Source organism: Ranitomeya imitator, chromosome 3 (genome assembly GCF_032444005.1).
Source record: "Ranitomeya imitator isolate aRanImi1 chromosome 3, aRanImi1.pri, whole genome shotgun sequence".
NCBI classification, from domain to species: domain Eukaryota; kingdom Metazoa; phylum Chordata; class Amphibia; order Anura; family Dendrobatidae; genus Ranitomeya; species Ranitomeya imitator.
Window position 1 is genome coordinate 127,534,433 of NC_091284.1, and position 22,340 is coordinate 127,556,772.

The following is a 22,340-nucleotide window of genomic DNA, read 5'->3' on the forward strand; positions in this document are numbered from 1 at the left end:
TGGCTGTGAGCGTCGGTCAGCCAGAAAGCAGAGCGGTGACGTCACCGCTCTGCTTTCTGGCTGCCCAGCGCTCACAGCCAGACCAGAGAAGCAGAGCGCCGAGGACAGACAGCGGTAGGTAAGTATGTAGCGTTTGTTTTTTTACTTTTTAGGATGGTAACCAGGGTAAACATCGGGTTACTAAGCGCGGCCCTGCGCTTAGTTACCCGATGTTTACCCTGGTTACCGGGGACCTCGGGATCGTTGGTCGCTGGAGAGCGGTCTGTGTGACAGCTCTCCAGCGACCAAACAGCGACGTTGCAGCGATCCGGATCGTTGTCGGTATCGCTGCAGCGTCGCTATGTGTGACGGTACCTTAACTCCCACCACTGATTAGCAGCTTTTTGTCAATATACAGTGTACACAGAGTGCGTTCAATCAGTAGTGTGGGCAGAGTTAATAAGGGCTCAACGTTCAGAGCATTGCTACACCGTCAGCAGACAAAACTGATTTTATCACAATTGCACCCAGTATGTAAGTGACACATTGTTGAAATCAGGGCCTCTGCCCCTAAAACATGCTGCTCTAACATGAGATAGCATAAACCTCATGACAGATTATCTTTAAATGTTAAAATTCTTGATGCTGAAAACCACTTGTAGATTCGGCTTTGAAGATTACTGCATTACATTTTATATTTTAGCACAATGTATGAATCTTGTGCAGTTCAGACCTAATTGTCCCCTTCAGGTACTTAAAGGAGACCAAAAAAATGTAAATTGAACTTTATCTTTGCAGATCTGATCCCAAAATAATATATTAAAAAAGTATTTAAATTTCCACCTATTGTTGTTATATAAAAGAAAAATATAGTGGTGTTCAGGGGTGGACCTTCAATTTAAACATGGCACAATCTGAATCAGCCACTTGAACATAATGGAGACAGATGTTTGTGGCCAATGTTTAATGAAAATATTTTTATTATTAAGATCAATGACTCACGTTATGGTGGGAGCTGTAAAGGGTCTCCTCGTGCAGACCACTGGTCTTATCTAATGTGGATTGCAACATTTATATTCAGGTAAGAGATAGAAATGGAATTTAAAGGTATTTTTCTATTCATTTAGTTAAAGTAGATCTACTCTTGTATGAAGTCTGGTTTGTGCTGATGACCTATTGAACACTGTTATAGACATAATTAGGCAACTGTTTTCCCAAAGTCTTCTGTAGACAAACTTCTGAAAGGATATGTTTTTTTTCTACGGAGGGAATAAAGTGGTTACCAGCTAAATCTACTAACTCCGTTTTCTAAAGGATAATGGTATGTTAAAATCCAACCCAACCTGAAGAGACATAGAGTGATAGTGAGGATTCTACATTCACATGAGATTGTCTATGATCGCTAACACAAATCTAGTTAAGTTAATGTGATGCTCAAAGTGATTCCTGATAGGGTATAACACTAGTGATGGGAAAGCTGCATCAGACTTTACAATAAAAATATTCTAGCTCCCTTACAGTCTGCAATGGTCAGTGAGTTTCTCTATATGTGCTTATGTGTCTAATAAGTTGAATCTGGCTAACGACATGTTGTGACATGGCATTTGTAGTCCAACAAGTATCATGGCTATTACCTGTGATTGTCTTCTAAAAAATAATGATTGTTTCATTTACCCTCTTTTATGGATGATGGGATGAGCGGAAATACCATGAGCAGTCTGACAGGTCTGACATCTCATAGCTATGATGTACTTTCAATGATATTTTTGGTGGGGGTCTAGGACCTTTAGCAACCGTCTAGATAAAAAACAAGAATTACTTGAGCTCCAAACCCAGCGACCACACAACGACTTACCAACGATCACGGCCAGGTCGTATCGCTGGTCGTGATCGTTGGTAAGTCGTTTAGTGTAACAGTACCATAAGACTATAATCTGCAAAAGTGTCCTAACTTATCTCTTCAAACTCCAGGGATCAAGTATAATTACTACTTCTGCATCAATTATAGTTATGTCTCTAGACAAAGGGGTGAAGTTTGCCTTTAGTCGGCTCTGCTTAATTATAACATATAGGGCTGAACATTACAGTTCCAATGTCAATGAGATCTTCAGTAAGACATAAAGAAATATTTAAGTAAAGCCAAGTGAAGCTGAAAGGGCATGACATGCTCCATCACTTTAGTGGCTTTGGAATACTAACCAACACTTATATTACAAAATTTAGGTTATTTAAGCCCATCCCAGGAATGCGTGTGGCCACTTAATAAGATGCCCACTTGTAGGGTTTATTAAGCCATACCCATTATGTGACCCAACTTGTAGGACTGTTCTAGCAAAATCAGGACAACTGACAAGTACAGTATGCTAATGAGTCTTAGCCTTCCGGTTCATCATTGATATGTCAATAGATGTCTAATGGTCTACAGTGTACACAGTCACAAATAGGTGGAAATAGATGGAAGCAGCTAATGGCAAGAACCACTATTGTTAGAAATTAAAATGGCTGATTTCCCTTCTACTAGAATCAGTTTTTAAACAGTTTTTAAACCTGAGAACCAATCTAAAGGTGCTAAGTGTGTAGACGTAACATTTTATTAAATTATAAGGTGTAATTTTTGCGTGTAAGGCTACATTCACACATGCGAGTGTTACTGTCTGAGAGAAAGGACTGACTTTTTTTGTCTCCGGTATCATCCTGGTAGCTCCAATTTTTTTCTCCTCCCTTTTTTCCCTGAAGAAGGTAGACTGTCTGACCTTTTTTAATCCATTTACTCTTAACAATGTATGATGAAACTCAGATCTGTACAAGATCTGTCTTCAAGTGTTTCATCCGTATTACACGAATCCCCATAGACTTTAATGGCTGAATCTGAACTGTAGAATGGATGAGATCAGGACTTGCTGAGTGTCACGGACCAGACACAAAGACCCGTTTTTAACACCTTAGTGACCACCAATATGTCTTTTTACTGATGTGAGATATAAAGGAATAGTATCCCCCTCTGGGTGAAGCTGTCAGCTCTATATAGCTGCCTAACTGATAGATCAGCCATGATCATGTAACCATTATACATTTCATAATGCTATACGTCCTAATTAGGGTTGATTGAATAGCTCCGGATAAGTGCTTATCAGAATAGCTATAGCGCTTCCCGAATAGCTGCAGTGGGAACCCGGATACCTGGAGTGCCCCCAAAAATTAGCTGTTCGATGCCGCCGTATGTGTCGCGGTTGTGTAACAGTCACAACACATGCATGGAGAGCCCAACAAACATTATTATCAGGAGCGCTCCAGGTATATGGATTACCGATGCAGCTATTCGGGAAGCGCTATAGCTTTTCGGACAAGCACTTCTCCAAAGCTATTCGATCATCCCTAGTCTTAATGTTATCCTTAGATGTTGCTGTCAATAGTGACTATGGCATCTAGATGGTTGAGTGTGGGGACATCCTCTTTAACCCCATTGGCATATTGAGATCAGGATTCACCTCAGGTCAGGTGAGGCCGCTGCATAGCCTCAGAGACTACTGCTGATGTCACTGAGAATGCGCAGACTCACAGCCTGACCTCAGGTGAACTCGACAGCGTGGGAAAAAGTTGAGAAACTTTCCCATGCAAGAGAGTTCGTGTCTGGTCAGGTGGGGAGGCTGCGCAGGCAGCTTGTCATTCATTCCTCCATGGTTTACAGCCCGGGCCGGTAGCTTTAACACCGCTCCCGGTTGTAAACTATTTAACCCCTTGAGATGGATTGCAGCGTGGGACTTGACTGTACGGCGGACAGGTATGGGCTATTGTTGCGTTTTTATTTTGGACTTTTTACAGAAGAACGAGGGCTTCGCTTGGATTGAGAGTGTAATAAAGATGGAAAACCTGTGGGCTTAATTATTTCATTAAAAGACTTTATTCTTAGGCTGTGTTCACACGTTGCGGTTTTTTCGCGGTTTTTTCGCGTTTTTTCCCGATAAAAACGCTATAAAACCGCAAAAAAAACGCATACAATAAGCATCCCATCATTTAGAATGAATTCCGGATGTTTTGTGCACATGATGCGTTTTTTTCCGCAAAAAAAACGCATACCGCACAAAATCCGGACATGCTCTATCTTTTTACGTTTTTTTTGCGGATTTCCCACTCCAAAATGCATTGGGAAGTGTCCGGAAAAAAACGCGTCAAAAACGCATCAAAACCGCGGCAAAAACACGTCAAAACCGCGGCAAAATCGCGGCAAAAACGCATGCGGTTTTCTTGCGGATTTCATGCAGAAAATGTCCGGAATTCTAAGGAATTTTCTGCATGAATTCCTGAACGTGTGCACATAGCCTTAATGTGTGTGTATTTTTTAACCCTTTCATACTATTGGATTAATAATGGATAGGTGTCTTATTGACACCTCTCCATTATTAACCAGGCTTAATGTCACCTTACAATAGCAAGGTGACATTAACCCCTTATTACCCCATATGCCACCACCACAGGGCAATGGGAAGAGAGACGCTAAGTGCCAGAATTGACGCATTTTCTGTGGTGGCTGGGGGTAGATGTTTTTAGCTGGGGGGCAATAACCATGGTCCCTCTCTAGGCTATTAATATCTGCCCTCAGTCACTGGCTTTCCCTCTTTGGCAGAGAAAATTGCGCTGGAGCTCACGCCAGTTTTTTCCGTGAAATAATCATTTAGTTTAACACTTACAGCTCCAAATTTTACACACACACTACTAACATTATTAGTGAGGGACATATAAAAAACTAATGGATATGCAATGGTTTACTGTATATAAACCATGTCTCATGTCCTGTCAGCTTCTGCAATGATTTTACAGAACCCCATAATTGAATTATCGGCTATTCTGCTACCTATCTCTCTATGAAATACATACAGTATATATGTATATATATATATATATATGTCTCACTGACATATATATTTATATATATAGAGAGAGAGAGACTGTATATATGTTTTCATGAATATTTGAGGCCATGGATCCATTATATGTCCATTTTGCAAAAGCTCGCCATACGGATGCCATACGGATGTCACAGATGTCATGGATGTGAGAAAATCGCATCCTCGCATTGCAAACGGATTACATATGGATCACTGTTCAGGGAACATTTGTGCGATTCTCAGCCATGAAAAACGGACCGATTTTTTTATACGTTGTGTCTGACTCCGACCTTATTCAAACTCTATGGGTCAGTGTGCTGTCCAAGAAAAAAACATAGAGAACTTGGACATGTACAATGTGTGTGTGAATGTAGCCTAAGACAGGGAAGTCTACCTGACAGATTCTCCACTGCCTCATGAGGGGACAGACAATTTCTGCAGCACTTCTCTTGGTGAATAAATACCGCGTAGAAAAAAATTCCAGTTCTACTGTTCCGATCTAGTCCAGACATCATCCATAAGAAGAGGGTTTAGCTGCCCACATAGATACCGGATTGTTCATACAAGTACAGCATTTATGGGCCGCTTTTAGGTATATTGACTAGCGGTCTATTTGCTGCAGAAATTCTTTGTGACTGAAAATCAGTTCCATACATCTGATTAGGGTAGTTTTGGCGGCGTGTACATGAATGGGACAGTCACAGACTGCAACAATTCTACTGCGTGTGAATTCACCCTTAGACAGTTTGACAAGGTCTACTTGTGTACAACAGGAGCTTGGGTCGCAAATATCCTGCATTTTCAGACTCTGCGAACCTACATTCAGTATAACGGGAAATGCTGCGTATCAATAACTCGGAGGTGAAGAGATGAAATGTTTTTAGGAAGTCAAATGTACAATCTAAGGCCAATAATGTGTCAGAGAAATTGCATTAATGTACTACAAACTAAAGAAACATTTTCCTCATACATAATATAAGGCAAAAATGTGGATTATTTTCAAATGTGCAAAACTGCTGCACTGAGGAAAATGCACACTAGGGGATGATGTACACATAATGGGCATGAATACTATGAAGTGCACTTATAGGACACAGCAAACGTGGGAAATAAATGGAGGAAGCCTGAAAAAGCCTCAGATCATTCACTGCTGAAAAGCTTTCATCTCTAATAGCTGCAGATACATTACATAAGATGTGTGCATTATACTGGCCTTTCAGTGCTAAACCTAACTGTATATAGAGATACATCAGAACAGTAGGAGTCTATTTAAACTATAGTAAAACAAACACCGAAGAAGCCAGTATATTAGTCATCTTAGCGGTGGGCCGTATATAGTCGCCGATGGGTGCTGCATATATCAACAGTCACGATGTGTAGATATAAGAATGCTGGTGGTATTAAAAGCTGAGAACCAATCTATAAGTACTAAGTGTGTAGACATATAGCATTAAATTAAATGATAAGATGTCTTTTTTGTGTGTAAGACAGGGACAACTACTACAGCAATTCTTCTGTGTTCTCTACCCAAGCACATTGTGGTCCTATCCCAAAGACCAAGCCTGATTTGGGCCGACAGCGAAAAGCAGTAGTCACTTCTTGGCAACAAGAACAAGTACTCAAGGACAACAGGCGAAAGTCACAGTCGACATTGGGAGGATATGTACAGAAAGCTAAATATACAGAGAGGTATATACACAAGGTGCAGAATGCTCCTCTGAACAAGATTTCTGACAGAAAAGGACGTCATGCAGGGAGGATGTGATGAAATGACGCCCTGAACGACAACATATATTCATTACTAGAGACGTAAATAGTTTTCAAAGTGCCACATTAAAAAAGCCAGGTTCATCTCCGCCAGTCCTGGAACCATTACAAGCCTTCTTATCCAGTAGGCACCAAGTGGAACTACAACATCTTTGGAATTCCCTCACTGCTCACAGTCAGTGGCAACAACTTCTGGCACAGCAGGAGCCATTCCTAAATCGAGGATGTAGGGATGTGTTCCCTAATCCGTGCAAGGTAAGCAGTATGAGCTCCCCACAAACACAAACACGTTAGGATATCTCCCGCGAGGGGTTCTTCATCCTTGAAGTTGATGCTATTCTGGGTCTTCAGGGTGTGCATGCAAGGTGCAATCTCCTCTTCTGTAAATCTCCCAAAAACCTTTCTCCAGCTGCTCAAGATGAGAGCTAAGAGGAAGTTGCAAATTTAAGTGCCTGAGGAGTGAATCCAACCAGAGCTGGAGCTGCGAGAAACTTGGCCTGTAAAAGAAGTAAGAAAAAAAAAAGAATTTCAAAATGTCTTCTCCCTGTGGGACCTTTGGTCGCATTTCAACCCTGGACCTCAATGCTAAAAGGCATCAATTCTACCGTGCTGCCCCTTTGAATAATTAAAACATACTTTAAGGAGTAACCGTATTTTAATTTTTACTTAAAAAAATCAATTGTTCACATGAAAGTAATCAACATTGTAATAGATCTTATTTGAGAAATCTGCTTCTTTTTCCTCCTGGACTAATCGTTCTCTCTTAATTCATCGGTGAAATCTCTATTCAGTGAAGATAATTTGCAGTGAATACAAAAAAATATTTGGCCAAAATATCCTACATGTCCTTCACCTACCCCTTACAGAGAAACTCGAGGCGACAAACTCAAACCTGCAAAATTTACTAAAATCTGGTTTAAAAAAATAAAACCCATACCTCCCACCTGGACTGGTACCATTCCTGTGACGTCATGCTTTAACATGAGTCAAAGCACCAACATCAAAAGAACGGCGCCGGTCCGAGAGGTGAGTATGTGTTTTGGTTTGTTTTTTTACCTGGAGCATTTTAACAGTTAAGAAGTGGTTGTCCCTCAAATTATATCTTATCCGTAGGAAATACAAGACATCCAGATTCTTACACAATATAGGAAATCGACCTGATGCTGAATGTCCAAAGTGCAAAATGGAGAATGCTAGTTTATTACATATGCTTTGGGAATTTTCTGAGTTGGGAAACTATTGGAAAGAGATATTATCTATGATTAAAGAGGATATAAGATTGAGATACATGTGGATCCCAAAAATCTACATAAGGGTTCATCTATAATATAACGCTGGGAGCGTCACTCTGTCCGAAGCCTCTATAGACTGCGCAAGCGCAAGCGCCGGCGCAGTCTGGGCCTCACAGAGCGACGCTCCCGGGAGATCGCGGTATGCGTAAGCACTGAATGCATACCGCGATCTCCACCGGAGAGTCAGGGACCGCCAGGAGGGAGGGTAAGTATACTCACCTTTCCCGGTTCCAGCGCTGCTTGCGGCTCCGTCTCCCGGCTCCTCTGCTCCCGGCTCCGGAGGGCGCGGACTGCGCAGGCGCCGATTCCTGCTGCCGGAATCGGCGCCTGCGCAGTCCGCGCTTTCCGGCGCCATTTTCTTGAAGACACACTCCGGCTCCACTGCAGGTGTGTCTTCAAGAAAATGGCGCCGGAAGCGCGGACTGCGCAGGCGCCGATTCCTGCTGCCGGAATCGGCGCCTGCGCAGTCCCCGCTTTCCGGCGCCATTTTCTTGAAGACATACCTGCAGTGGAGCCGGACGATAGGTGAGTATGGTATTTTTTTTTTTTTTATATGGCAGCAGCATTCGGGGGCATACACACTGGAGCAGGGGGCATATAATACAATGGTGGCGCAGGATGGGAGCAGCACATGACAGAACGGGCGCAGGATGGCAGCAGCACATGACAGAACGGGCGCAGGATGGCCGCAGCACATGACAGAACGGGCGCAGGATGGCCGCAGCACATGACAGAACGGGCGCAGGATGGCCGCAGCACATGACAGAACGGGCGCAGGATGGCAGCAGCACATGACAGAACGGGCGCAGGATGGCAGCAGCACATGACAGAACGGGCGCAGGATGGCAGCAGCACATGACAGAACGGGCTCAGGATGGCCGCAGCACATGACAGAACGGCCGCAGGATGGCCGCAGCACATGACAGAACGGGCGCAGGATGGCAGCAGCACATGACAGAACGGGCGCAGGATGGCAGCAGCACATGACAGAACGGGCGCAGGATGGCCGCAGCACATGACAGAACGGGCGCAGGATGGCAGCAGCACATGACAGAACGGGCGCAGGATGGCAGCAGCACATGACAGAACGGGCTCAGGATGGCCGCAGCACATGACAGAACGGCCGCAGGATGGCAGCAGCACATGTCAGAACGGGCGCAGGATGGCAGCAGCACATGACAGAACGGGCGCAGGATGGCCGCAGCATATGACAGAACGGGCGCAGGATGGCAGCAGCACATGACAGAACAGGCGCAGGATGGCAGCAGCACATGACAGAACGGGCGCAGGATGGCAGCAGCACATGACAGAACGGGCGCAGGATGGCCGCAGCACATGACAGAACGGGCGCAGGATGGCAGCAGCACATGACAGAACGGGCGCAGGATGGCAGCAGCACATGACAGAACGGGCGAAGGATGGCAGCAGCACATGACAGAACGGGCGAAGGATGGCAGCAGCACATGACAGAACGGGCGCAGGATGGCAGCAGCACATGACAGAACGGGCGCAGGATGGCAGCAGCACATGACAGAACGGGCGCAGGATGGGAGCAGCACATGACAGAACGGGCGCAGGATGGCAGCAGCACATGACAGAACGGGCGCAGGATGGCAGCAGCACATGACAGAACGGGCGCAGGATGGCAGCAGCACATGACAGAACGGGCGCAGGATGGCAGCAGCACATGACAGAACGGGCGCAGGATGGCAGCAGCACATGACAGAATGGGCGCAGGATGGCAGCAGCACATGACAGAACGGGCGCAGGATGGCAGCAGCACATGACAGAACGGGCGCAGGATGGCAGCAGCACATGACAGAACGGGCGCAGGATGGCAGCAGCAAATGACAGAACGGGGACGCAGGATGGGAGCAGCAAATGACAGAACGGGCGCAGGATGGGAGCAGCACATGACAGAACGGGCGCAGGATGGGAGCAGCAAATGACAGGATGGGAGCAGCAAATGACAGAATGGAGGCGCAGGATGGGAGCAGCACATGACAGAACGGGGGCGCAGGATGGGAGCAGCACATGACAGAACGGGGGCGCAGGATGGGAGCAGCACATGACAGGATGGGGGCGCAGGATGGAGCAGCACATACCAGGATGGAGACCATATACCAATATAAATGCTCGCCACCCGGGCGTAGAACGGGTTCAATAGCTAGTAGAGTATGACATGGAATATGACCGTGTTCAAAGAGGGATTTCACAAATCTTATATCAAGCTAGGAAACATGTTGCATTCAAATAGATTAATCCCTCATCACATTTAATGAAAAAATTAGGCTAAACAATACTATTAGATTGGAAAAGGTATCTATAAAAATTTAATGCAACAAACAAATTCATTGGAATTTGAGGTCCATGATTAGAAAGTCCTGGTATCTCATCAAGAGGGTTATTGGAGAGGCCTCATGATTTATTTGGGAATGCCTTACATAAGCCTAATGTGTCACTCTAGTACTCCTAAGAATACTTGGTAGGTCTCATCTAATATATAATTGCCTAGAATACTACTTCCTGCAATTTGTGCCAACTTCCGTGGCTTTGTCCGGAGCTAATGTCCGGAGCTAATGTCCGGAGCTAATGTCCGGAGCTAATGTCCGGAGATAAGTGACGTCAACAGTGTCCAGTGTCTGATTGGTTGCCGCCTGCTGCGAGCGACCAATCAGAAACGTGCCGTACTGTGACACACTCCGCCCGCCATTTTGGTGTGATTTTTGAATTTTTACCTCACAGCAAGTTTCTACTGCGTGGAGGCGGGCCCAGTGACGTTGCTCTTCAAGCTCCTGCCGAATTTCGTCAAAAAATGATAATACCATTTACCAAAACTATATATATTTAGTTGTGAAGTGGTTCAGTGACATTTTCACACCAATTTTGAACTTTTGTTTGGTGTTTTCTCCATATACTGCCTATTATTTTTGTTCTTTCTTACTATTATTTATTAATTGTATTATTCTTACATTTGAATAAATAAAGTATATATGGATTCTAGACTCCCGATTCTTTAGAATCGGGCTGCCATCTAGTAACTTATATTTACCTGTCTATATGGCTGAAGCATTTACCCTTATAATCTGCCGTCTACAATACAGTAATATGTTGCTTAAGGTGTTTGGAAGAACTGGGAGAACAAGGAGACCAGGAGAACAAATATGAAACCCCTTTCTATGTACTTTTTAGTGTAAATGATGTTATGTTTATTGTGATTAATGTTATAATTGACTTCAAAAGCTTAAAAAATTGATTTGATTTTAAAAAAGGAGTGGTTGTGCAGTGGTGATGAACCCCTTTAGTGATGCATTAGACTGTCATGGCTGTCATCGATACCTCCACTAGATATTAGATATTTGGGCATATTTACTACTGTGAGAGTTCCTTGACTTTGCACATTTAGGAACAAATTTTTGCATCTAATTGTAAATTTTTAGAGGCACTAGTCTAGGATTTCTCTAACTATTGCCCTATTAAATGGGTTGTCCACTACTCAGACAACACCTCTTCACTCAAGTGTTTGCCGGTTAAAAAAACACCTATGCTCACCTCTCATATTGGGGGCTGCTCTCTGACTTCCGGTTAATGTTCGATACATCCGTAGACGCGAACCATAAGGGTATGTGCCCACGCTGCGTCCTGGTGTGCGGATTTTTCCACACTGATTTTGATAAATCCGCATGGCAAAATCACTGCATTTTTTCTGCGGATTTATCGCGGATTTTCTGCGGATTTTCCACGTTTTTTGTGCAGATTCTACTGCGGTTTTACACTTGCGTTTTTTTAATATGGAGCAGGTGTTAAACCGCTGCGAATTCCGCACAAAGAATTGACATGCTGTGGAAAATAAGCCGCAGCGTTTCCGCGCGTTTTTTTCCGCAGCATGTTCACAGCGGTTTTTGTTTTCTATAGGTTAACATGGTACTGTACACCACATGGAAAACTGCTGCGGATCCGCAGCGTCAAAAATGCTGCGTATCCGCAGTAAAAACCGCAACGTGTGCACATAGCCTTAAGCTGGCGCTGATTGGGCTCAATGACTCGCATGACTTAACATCTGCACGTGAGCCATAGGAAAGTCAGTGCCGACACCCGATAGAATGGCGCCGGCATGGGAGGTGAGTAAATGTGTTTTTACTTTAACAGGGGCAAAACACTCAGATTGTAAAAAACACAATTTTTAAAAATGTAATTTTTTTTAACCATCACTAGCTCCGTAACGTACCGTTTTTCTGGATCTAAATCACAGCATAATACTGCACTGGGAAAGAATCCCGGTGGGCAATTTGTGGGGCAAAATCGATCTAGAAAGGCACGAACATTCAGCCCAAAATCCATAGTGCGAGGAAGATAATCAGGGTCTGCATTCACACGGCCAATAATCTGTAAGAGACCAGAAAAAAGATGGATAAGCCTGAGGTTAATATACAAAACCCCCGGTTTATCATTTTTTTAATCGTTTTCTTTTTTTGTGGTATTAATTGCTGTTTTTGGCACACAATTATTCAAAATGGCACACAAGAGTCAGCAATTTGTTGCAAAGATTGTTTTATGTCAAACTGCTTTTGCACTTTTTAGCATAAGTCACACATATCACAAAAATTGTGCCGAAATACTTTGAAACTCACAAAGGGATAACTGTAGCGGAGTTGCGCCAAGTTTTGTGACTTTTTAAACAGTTTCAATTTATGAATCAGGCGACAACATCTGGAATCGCCAAACTCCGCCATTAACACGGAAAACAAAAAAATAAATAGGTGATTACTGTATTTTTTGGACTATAAGACGCACTTTGCTTCCTTTAAATTTGGGAGGAAAATCGGGGTGCATCTTATAGTCCGAATGTGGCTTATCTGGGGGGCGGGCGGCGGCAGCAGTGGAGCGCGGTCACAGGAGGCAGAAGCAGGATTGCTGCTGCAGGAAGTGGGGTGATGCTGCAGGCCCTGGGCTGGGAGGGAGAGGTATTCCGGCGGTGTGAAGCAGGAGCGGAGCCCCCGCTGTGCACACTTACCTCATGGTGCGCTCCAGGAAAATGGCGCCGGTGCTGGGGCATTTGCACATTTAGATCTCAGCTCAATGATGAGCCAAGATCTCAATCTGCTCATGCACTAGCTTCGGTGCCATTTTACTGAACAGAGATGTGCACAGCGGGGACACCACTCCTGCCTGGCACTGCCGAAACATCCACTACTCGTAGCCTAGGGCCCGCAACATTTTCCAACTCGTACTGTCAAATGACATAGCTGTAACCCTGCTCCTGCCTCCTGTGACCCCGCTCCATCTTCTCCCCGGTAAGTTACATTCGGACTGTAAGATGCACCTATGACTCCTGACATGCCTGATCCTGAAGACAGGTTAAAAATTCCTTTTTTAGCTATTTTCCTCCTCTAAACTTGGGTGCGTCTTATGGTCTTAAAAATACAGGTACATATAAAATAGAATTAAAAAAGGTGCAAATTTCTATTGGGTACAAATAAAAAAAGACATAAAACTAGACAAAAAACAGGCACAAAGACAATGATGAGTCAGGGCCAAAGTATAAATATATCATCCAAATTACCAGATGTTGTGTAAAGATCAACTAAACTGAGAAAAAGGCAAACAGTTAGGCTGCAGTCACACTATCAGTATTTCGTCAGTATTTTACATCAGTATTTGTAAGCCAAAACCAGGAGTGGATCAATTAGAGGAAAAGTATAATAGAAACATGTGCACCACTTCTGCATTTATCACCCACTCCTGGTTTTGGCTTACAAATACTGATGTAAAATAGCGACCAAATGTGACAGCAGCCTAAGAGAGTAGGAAAAAAAGTCTGTATTACCTCGCAGAGCACAATCCCAAAAGAGAACACATCTACAGATTCATCGTAACGTCTTCCTACAAAAAGGAAAAAAAAACAGCTGAGACACCGATATGACTGAAGCCTCGGCATAGAGCAAATATCTGAAGCCTCCTGTCTGTCTGTCATGGAAATCCAGCGTCGCTGATTGGTCGCGGCCCGAGTATCATTATATACTCACCGTCCGGCGCCTTTCCCGCTCCTCGCGATGCTCCGGGCCATGCTTTGCGGTCTCGCAAAATAATGACGTTAGCGGTCTCGTGAGACCGCTAAGTCATCTGGGTAATTTCGCAATGCATCGCTGGGAACAGAAGCTGGCGGCCACATCGCGCGCCTAGGGACAGCTTTGCTGGACGCCAGAGGGTGAGTATATAACTATTTTTTATTTTCATTCCTTTTTTAACAGAGATATGGTGCCCACAGTGCTATGTAGTACTTGGGCTGTGTTATATACTGCAAGGCTGCTATATACTATGTGGGCAGTGTTATATACTGTGTGGCCTGTGTTATATACTGCATGGGCAGTGTTATATACTATGCGGGCAATTTTATATACTACGTGGGCAATGTTAAATACTAGGTGGGCTGTGTTATATACTGCGTGGATGCTATATACTACGTGGGCTGTGTTATATACTATGTGGCTGGGCAATATACTACGTGGCAGTTTTATATACTACGTGGGCTGTGTTATATACTACGTGGGCAGTGTTATATACTATGTGGGCTGTGTTATATACTGTGTGGATGCTATATATTATGTGGGCTGTGTTATATACTACATGGCAGCGTTATATACTACGTGGGCTGTGTTATAATTTACATAGGCTGTATTATATACAACGTGGGCTGTGTTATATACCACGTGGGCTGTTATATACCACGTGGGCAGTGTTATATACTACGTGGGCTGTGCTATATACTATGTGGTCAGTGTTATATACTACGTGGGCTGTGTTATATACTGTGTGGATGCTATATATTACGTGGGCTGTGTTATATACTACGTGGGCAGTGTTATATACTACGTGGGCAGTGTTATACCAGTATATGCCAAAAGAGTATATTGTACTAGACTATTTTATAGGAAGATATGCAGTAATGTAGGGGTGGGCGATAAATTTTCCAGAGAGGCAGACCGTGACTGCTGAGGAGGACTGAGCCAATAGACTGAAATTAATTTTGCTCAATGTTAAAATTATTAACTTATAATTGTTTATCGAGCATAATTAAGTTTGCTGACTAGATGCTACTGTTAGCACATGTTACGATAGGGCTTATTGTAAAGTCCATTCTTACCTGTACACTGTGTTCCAAATTATTATGCAAATTGGATTTGTGTCAAAGATTTAATTGTTTTGTTTTTCAAATAAACTTGTGGATGGTATTGTCTCTCAGGGCTCAATGGATCACTGAAATCAATCTTAAACACACGTGATAATTAGTTTTCCAGGTGATTCTAATTAAAGGAAAACTACTTAAAAATGATGTTCCACATTATTAAGCAGGCCACAAGTTTCAAGCAATATGGGAAATAAAAAGGATCTCTCTGCTGCTGAAAAGCGTTAAATAGTGCAATGCCTTGGACAAGGTATGAAAACATTAGATATTTTACGAAAACTTAAGAGTGATCATCATACTGTGAAGAGATTTGTGACTGAAACAGAGCACAGACAGAGTTCATGCAGATAAAGGCATAATGAGGAAGGTTTCTGCCAGACAAATTCATTGGCTTAAGAGAGCAGCTGCCAAAATACAATTACAAAGCAGCAAACAGTTATTTGAAGCTGTTGGTGCCTCTGGAGTCCCTCGAACCTAAAGGTGTAGGATCCTTCAAAGGCTTGCTGTGGTGCATAAACCTACTATTCGGCCACCCTTAAACAGTGTTCACAAGCAGAAACGGTTGCAGTGGGCCCAGACATACATGAAGACTAATTTTCAAACAGTCTTGTTTACTGATGAGTGTCGAGCAACCCTGGATGGTCCAGATAGATGAAGTAGTGGATGGTTGGTGGATGGCCACCATGTCCCAACAAGGCTGCGATGTCAGCAAGGAGGTGGAGGAGTCATGTTTTGGGCCGGAATCATGGGGAAACAGCTGGTAGGGCCATTTAAGGTCCCTGAAGGTGTGAAAATGACCTCTGCAAAGTATATAGAGTTTCTGACTGACAACTTTCTTCCATGGTATAAAAAGCAGAAACAAAATCATCTTCATGCACGACAATGCACCATCTCATGCTGCAAAGTATACCTCTGAGGCATTGGCTGATATGGGCATAAAAGAAGATAAACTCTTGGTGGGGCCATCATCTTCCCCTGACATCAACCCTATAGAGAACCTTTGGAGTATCATCAAGCAAAAGATCTATGAGGGTGGGCGATTCTGACTTCATGCAAAGAAATACAAGCAGAAACTCTCCAAAAACTCACAAGTTCAACGGATGCAAGAATTGTGAAGGTGATATCAAAGAAGGGTTCTTATGTTAACATGTAACTTGGCCTGTTAGGATGTTTTGGAGTTAAATAGCTTTTTTGTTCAGTGAATGTGACCTCCTAATGCTGCAAATTCCACAAATGAGCATATCAAATGTTTAGAAATTATACTGTGCCTAATAATTTGGAACAGTGCATTTTGAGTTTTTATTCATTTTGGAGATTATACTGTTACTAGATGGTGGCCCGATTCTAACGCATCGGGTATTCTAGAATATGCATGTCCACGTAGTATATTGCACAGCCACATAGTATATAGTATATAGCAGAGCCACGTAGTATATTGCCCAGCCACGTAGTATATTGCCCAGCCACGTAGTATATTTCCCAGTTACGTAGTATATTGCCCAGTCACGTAGTATATTGCCCAGTCACGTAGTATATTGCCCAGTCACGTATTGCCCAGCCACATAGTATATAGCACAGTCCACGTAGTACGATATATTACCCAGTCACATAGTATATAGCAGAGCCACGCAGTATATTGCCCAGTCACGTAGTATATTGCCCAGGCACATAGTATATAGCAGAGCCACGTAGTATATTGCCCAGCAACGTAGTATATTGCCCAGTCACGTAGTATATTGCCCAGCCACGTAGTATATTGCCCAGCCACGTAGTATATTGCCCAGCCACGTAGTATATTGCCCAGCCACGTAGTATATTGCCCAGTCACATAGTATATTGCCCAGCCACGTAGTATATTGCCCAGCCACGTAGTATATTGCCCAGCCACGTAGTATATTGCCCAGCCACGTAGTATATTTCCCAGTTACGTAGTATATTGCCCAGTCACGTAGTATATTGCCCAGTCACGTAGTATATTGCCCAGTCACGTATTGCCCAGCCACATAGTATATAGCACAGTCCACGTAGTACGATATATTACCCAGTCACATAGTATATAGCAGAGCCACGCAGTATATTGCCCAGTCACGTAGTATATTGCCCAGGCACATAGTATATAGCAGAGCCACGTAGTATATTGCCCAGCAACGTAGTATATTGCCCAGTCACGTAGTATATTGCCCAGCCACGTAGTATATTGCCCAGCCACGTAGTATATTGCCCAGCCACGTAGTATATTGCCCAGCCACGTAGTATATTGCCCAGTCACATAGTATATTGCCCAGCCACGTAGTATATTGCCCAGCCACGTAGTATATTGCCCAGTCACGTAGTATATTGCCCAGTCACGTAGTATATTGCCCAGCCACGTAGTATATTGCCCAGCCACGTAGTATATTGCCCAGTTACGTAGTATATTGCCCAGTCACGTAGTATATTGCCCAGTCACGTAGTATATTGCCCAGTCACGTATTGCCCAGCCACATAGTATATAGCACAGTCCACGTAGTACGATATATTACCCAGTCACATAGTATATAGCAGAGCCACGCAGTATATTGCCCAGTCACGTAGTATATTGCCCAGGCACATAGTATATAGCAGAGCCACGTAGTATATTGCCCAGCAACGTAGTATATTGCCCAGTCACGTAGTATATTGCCCAGCCACGTAGTATATTGCCCAGCCACGTAGTATATTGCCCAGCCACGTAGTATATTGCCCAGCCACGTAGTATATTGCCCAGTCACATAGTATATTGCCCAGCCACGTAGTATATTGCCCAGCCACGTAGTATATTGCCCAGTCACGTAGTATATTGCCCAGTCACGTAGTATATTGCCCAGCCACGTAGTATATTGCCCAGCGACGTAGTATATTGTCACGTATTGCCCAGCCACATAGTATATAGCACAGCCCACGTAGTACGGTATATTGCCCAGCCACATAGTATACAGCAGAGCCACGTAGTATATTGCCCAGCCACGTAGTATATTGCCCAGCCACGTAGTATATTGCCCAGTCACGTATTGGCTAGCCACATAGTATATAGCACAGCCCACGTAGTACGGTGCTGAGCGCAGATGGAAAAGATCCCACTCCAACGAGCACTTCATTGCATTCAAACAGTCCCTCACTACTTTCAAGACCACACTCGCCACAGCCAAACAAACCTACTTCTCATCTCTCATATCCTCCCTGTCTCACAACCCCAAACAGTTATTCAACACCTTCAACTCTCTCCTCCGTCCCCCAGCACCTCCTCCCTCCCCACTCATCTCAGCAGAAGACTTTGCCTCATTTTTCAAGCAGAAAATTGAGAACATCAGAGACAGTTTTAGTAAACAACCCCCAGAACCCTTCCTCCCAACCACCCAGCCCGCCACCTCCAAAACCAACTTCTCCACCATTACAGAAGACGGACTCTCCACTCTACTCTCAAGATCGCATCTCACCACCTGTGCCCTTGACCCACTCCCATCCCACTTCATCCCAAACCTCACCACAGTCTTCATCCCAACCCTAACCCATCTCTTCAACATATCACTAACAACTGGTGTTTTCCCCTCAAGCTTTAAACATGCCTCAATCACACCTATCCTCAAAAAGCCCTCTCTTGACCCATCCTCTGTATCTAGCTATCGCCCTATATCACTTCTCCCCTTTGCCTCAAAACTACTGGAACAACATGTCCATCTTGAACTGTCCTCCCATCTATCTTCCTGCTCCTTCTTCGACCGCTTTCAATCAGGCTTCCGATCACACCACTCCACTGAAACTGCCCTAACTAAGGTCACCAATGACCTATTAACCGCCAAGAGCAAGCGACACTACTCTATCCTCCTCCTCCTGGACCTGTCCTCTGCCTTTGACACAGTGGACCATTCCCTCTCATCCCTTGGAATCACAGACTTGGCCCTATCCTGGATCTCGTCATACCTAACTGACCGTACATTCAGCGTCTCCCACTCACACACCACCTCCTCACCTCGCCCCCTATCTGTCGGAGTCCCGCAAGGTTCAGTACTAGGACCCCTGCTCTTCTCCATTTACACCTTTGGCCTGGGACAGCTCATAGAATCTCACGGCTTTCAGTATCATCTCTATGCTGACGACACACAGATCTACATCTCCGGACCAGATATTACCACCCTACTAACCAGAATCCCTCAATGTCTGTCTGCTATTTCATCCTTCTTCTCCACTAGATTTCTAAAACTTAACATGGACAAAACAGAATTCATCATCTTTCCCCCATCTCACACGACCTCCCCAACGAACCTATCCATTACAGTAAACGGCTGCCCACTCTCCCCAGTCCCACAAGCCCGCTGTCTTGGGGTAATCCTTGACACTGATCTCTCTTTTAAACCACATATCCAAACCCTTTCCACTTCCTGTCGCCTCCAACTCAAAAATATTTCACGGATCCGCACATTCCTAAACCAAGAATCCGCAAAGACCCTAGTCCATGCCCTCATCATCTCCCGCCTTGACTACTGTAACCTCCTGCTCTGTGGCCTCCCCTCTAACATTCTTGCACCCCTCCAATCTATTCTAAACTCTGCTGCCCGACTAATCCACCTGTCCCCCCGCTATTCCCCGGCCTCTCCCCTCTGTCAATCCCTGCACTGGCTCCCCATCACCCAGAGACTCCAGTACAAAAGCCTAACCATGACATACAAAGCCATCCACAACCTGTCTCCTCCATACATCTGCGACCTCGTCTCCCGGTACTCTCCTGCACGCAACCTCTGATCCTCACAAGATCTCCTTCTCTACTCCCCTATTATCTCCTCTTCCCACAATCGCATACAAGATTTCTCTCGTGCATCCCCCCTACTCTGGAATTCTCTACCACAACATATCAGACTCTCGCCTACCATCGAAACCTTCAAAAAGAACCTGAAGACCCACCTCTTCCGACAAGCCTACAACCTGCAGTAACCACCGATCGACCAAACCGCTGCACGGCCAGCTCTACCCTACCTACTGTATCCTCACCCATCCCTTGTAGATTGTGAGCCCTCGCGGGCAGGGTCCTCTCTCCTCCTGTACCAGTTGTGACTTGTATTGTTCAAGATTATTGTACTTGTTTATTATGTATACCCCTCTTCACATGTAAAGCGCCATGGAATAAATGGCGCTATAATAATAATAAATAATAATAATAATAATAATATTGCCCAGCCACATAGTATATAGCAGAGCCACGTAGTATATTGCCCAGTCACGTAGTATATTGCCCAGCACAGAGCCACATAGTATAGAGACTTAAAAAAATATATATATATACTCACCTATAGCCCGTTGAAGTCCTGCTATACTTACCCTCCGCCGCCTTTCTCGCTCCTCTCCACGCTCCCGGGACCGCTCCATTGCAAGTGGCAGCTTCCGCTCCCAGCGCTGGTGTGAGTAGGACCTATGATGACATCGCGGTCACATGACCGTGCCGTCACGGCAGGTCCTTGTCGCACACCAGCCCTGGAACAGGACCTCACCAGAAGCTACCGCTTGCAATGGAGCGGTCCCGGGAGCGTGGAGAGGAGCGAGAAAGGCGGCGGAGGGTGAGTATAGCAGGTTTTTTGTTTTTTTAATTATTTTTAACATGACATATTTTTACTATTGATGCTGCATATGCAGCATCAATAGTAAATAGTTGGGGACACACAGGGTTAATAGCAGCGGTAACGGAGCGCATTACACCGTGGGCCGTTAGCACTGCCATTAACCCTGTGTGAGCGGTGAGTGGAGGGGATTACGGAGCGGGCGCCAGGCAGTGAGTGCAGGGGAGTAGGGGAGGGACTAATCGGACTGTGGCCGTCGCTGATTGGTCGCGGCAGCCATGACAGGCAGCTGCCGAGACCAATCAGCGAACGAATAACTGTGACAGTAGGACAGACAGACAGACGGAAGTACCCCTTAGACAATTATGTATATAGATCATTGGGAGGTTTCTTCAATAAAATTCAATGTTATACTTTAACGGGTGATGACTTTTATTACACTGACTGTCTTTTGCACTGACCATTTAGGAAAATCCGAGAAACTGTGATTTGCATAATAATTTGGAACATGGTGTATTGGTTAATCAAAATCATATACTTTACTGCTTTACGGCAGAAGCCGGTAGCCGGAACACCGAGGGAGTCATCGTCTCCAAGCCTGGCTCCAGAGACCGGCAGGACAGCTAGTTCCATATTAGTTGCCCGACCTTATACCCAGGAGGCACGGTGGCAACTGTGGGGGTCGGGGCGTGATAGTGTCCCTGTAAAAAGCCTCAGGCCATCAGTCATATGGGTTTGTCCTATCCTATCCATCAGGGGGACAGAGAAAGACACAACATCCAGAACAGTTGTGAGGTCCTTACCGAGGCGCACAGCAGGGAGGTACTATAACACCTAGGCGCTAGAGGAAGGCTACTGATCTTCACCTGGATAAGGGGACTCTGGATTTGCCTTCAGACCGGCCGGACTCTGCCTGCCCTGTGTTCTGGTGCTTTGGACTGTGGATGCTGAACCTTCAGTAAAAAGGTAAAGAGACTGCATTCTTGTGTCCTCGTTCTTCACTGCGCCTCACACCATCCACCATCTACACTTCGGGAAGCCCTGGGGATATACTTCACCTATTGGATAGTATACCATCTAGCTGCCATAACATCACCCCAGCGGACCCCTAAGCAGCGTCAGTCACCCTGACCGAATACCACAGGTGGTGTCACAAACACTATCCCTTTTAAGACCTTACCCTATCTACAACGGACGCCCCTAGGGCCATGGACCGGGTCAGCCACCGTGACATCCCCCTTGAGAACCGAAGGGCCCGGCTCCGAGTAACCCCTAGCCCTTGGGGACGATCCAAAAGTCCTCACAACCCCGCAAACAGTATGATCCTCCACAGTCCCCACACAGTAAGATGCCGCCACAGTTCCCCACACACTATGATCCCCCACAAAATATGCTGTCAAAACAGCCCTCCACACACAGTATGATGCCTCACAGTCCCCTATGATCATTCTCACAGCCTCCAAAAAGGTATGATTTCCTCAAAGTCCATCCCCTTTAGTTCCCCAGAGTGTTAAGCTCCTACAAACTATGATTGCCCCACAGTGCCTGCCACATAGCATTATGTCCTCACAGCCCTATACCCAGCATGATGCCCCCCCACAGCTCCCACACAATATACTGCACCCTCTTTTCGCCCACATGTACTTACTGACAATCGAAAAAA

General features: G+C 44.9%; 1 protein-coding gene across 2 annotated transcripts in view; it reads right to left on the bottom strand.

Moving 5' to 3' along the window:
- Positions 1 to 220: 220 nt before the first annotated feature.
- LIMK1 (LIM domain kinase 1) overlaps positions 221 to 22,340 on the bottom strand; it is a 133,941-nt gene continuing 111,821 nt past the window's right edge. For both annotated transcript variants that reach the window (XM_069761413.1, XM_069761414.1), the window contains 3 exons: positions 13,752 to 13,807; positions 12,153 to 12,310; positions 221 to 7,129 (listed from right to left, as the gene is read on the bottom strand). In XM_069761413.1, the coding sequence (XP_069617514.1) occupies positions 6,967 to 7,129; positions 12,153 to 12,310; positions 13,752 to 13,807 (377 nt within the window). In that variant the 3' untranslated portion in view covers positions 221 to 6,966. The remainder of the gene's footprint in view (positions 7,130 to 12,152; positions 12,311 to 13,751; positions 13,808 to 22,340) is intronic.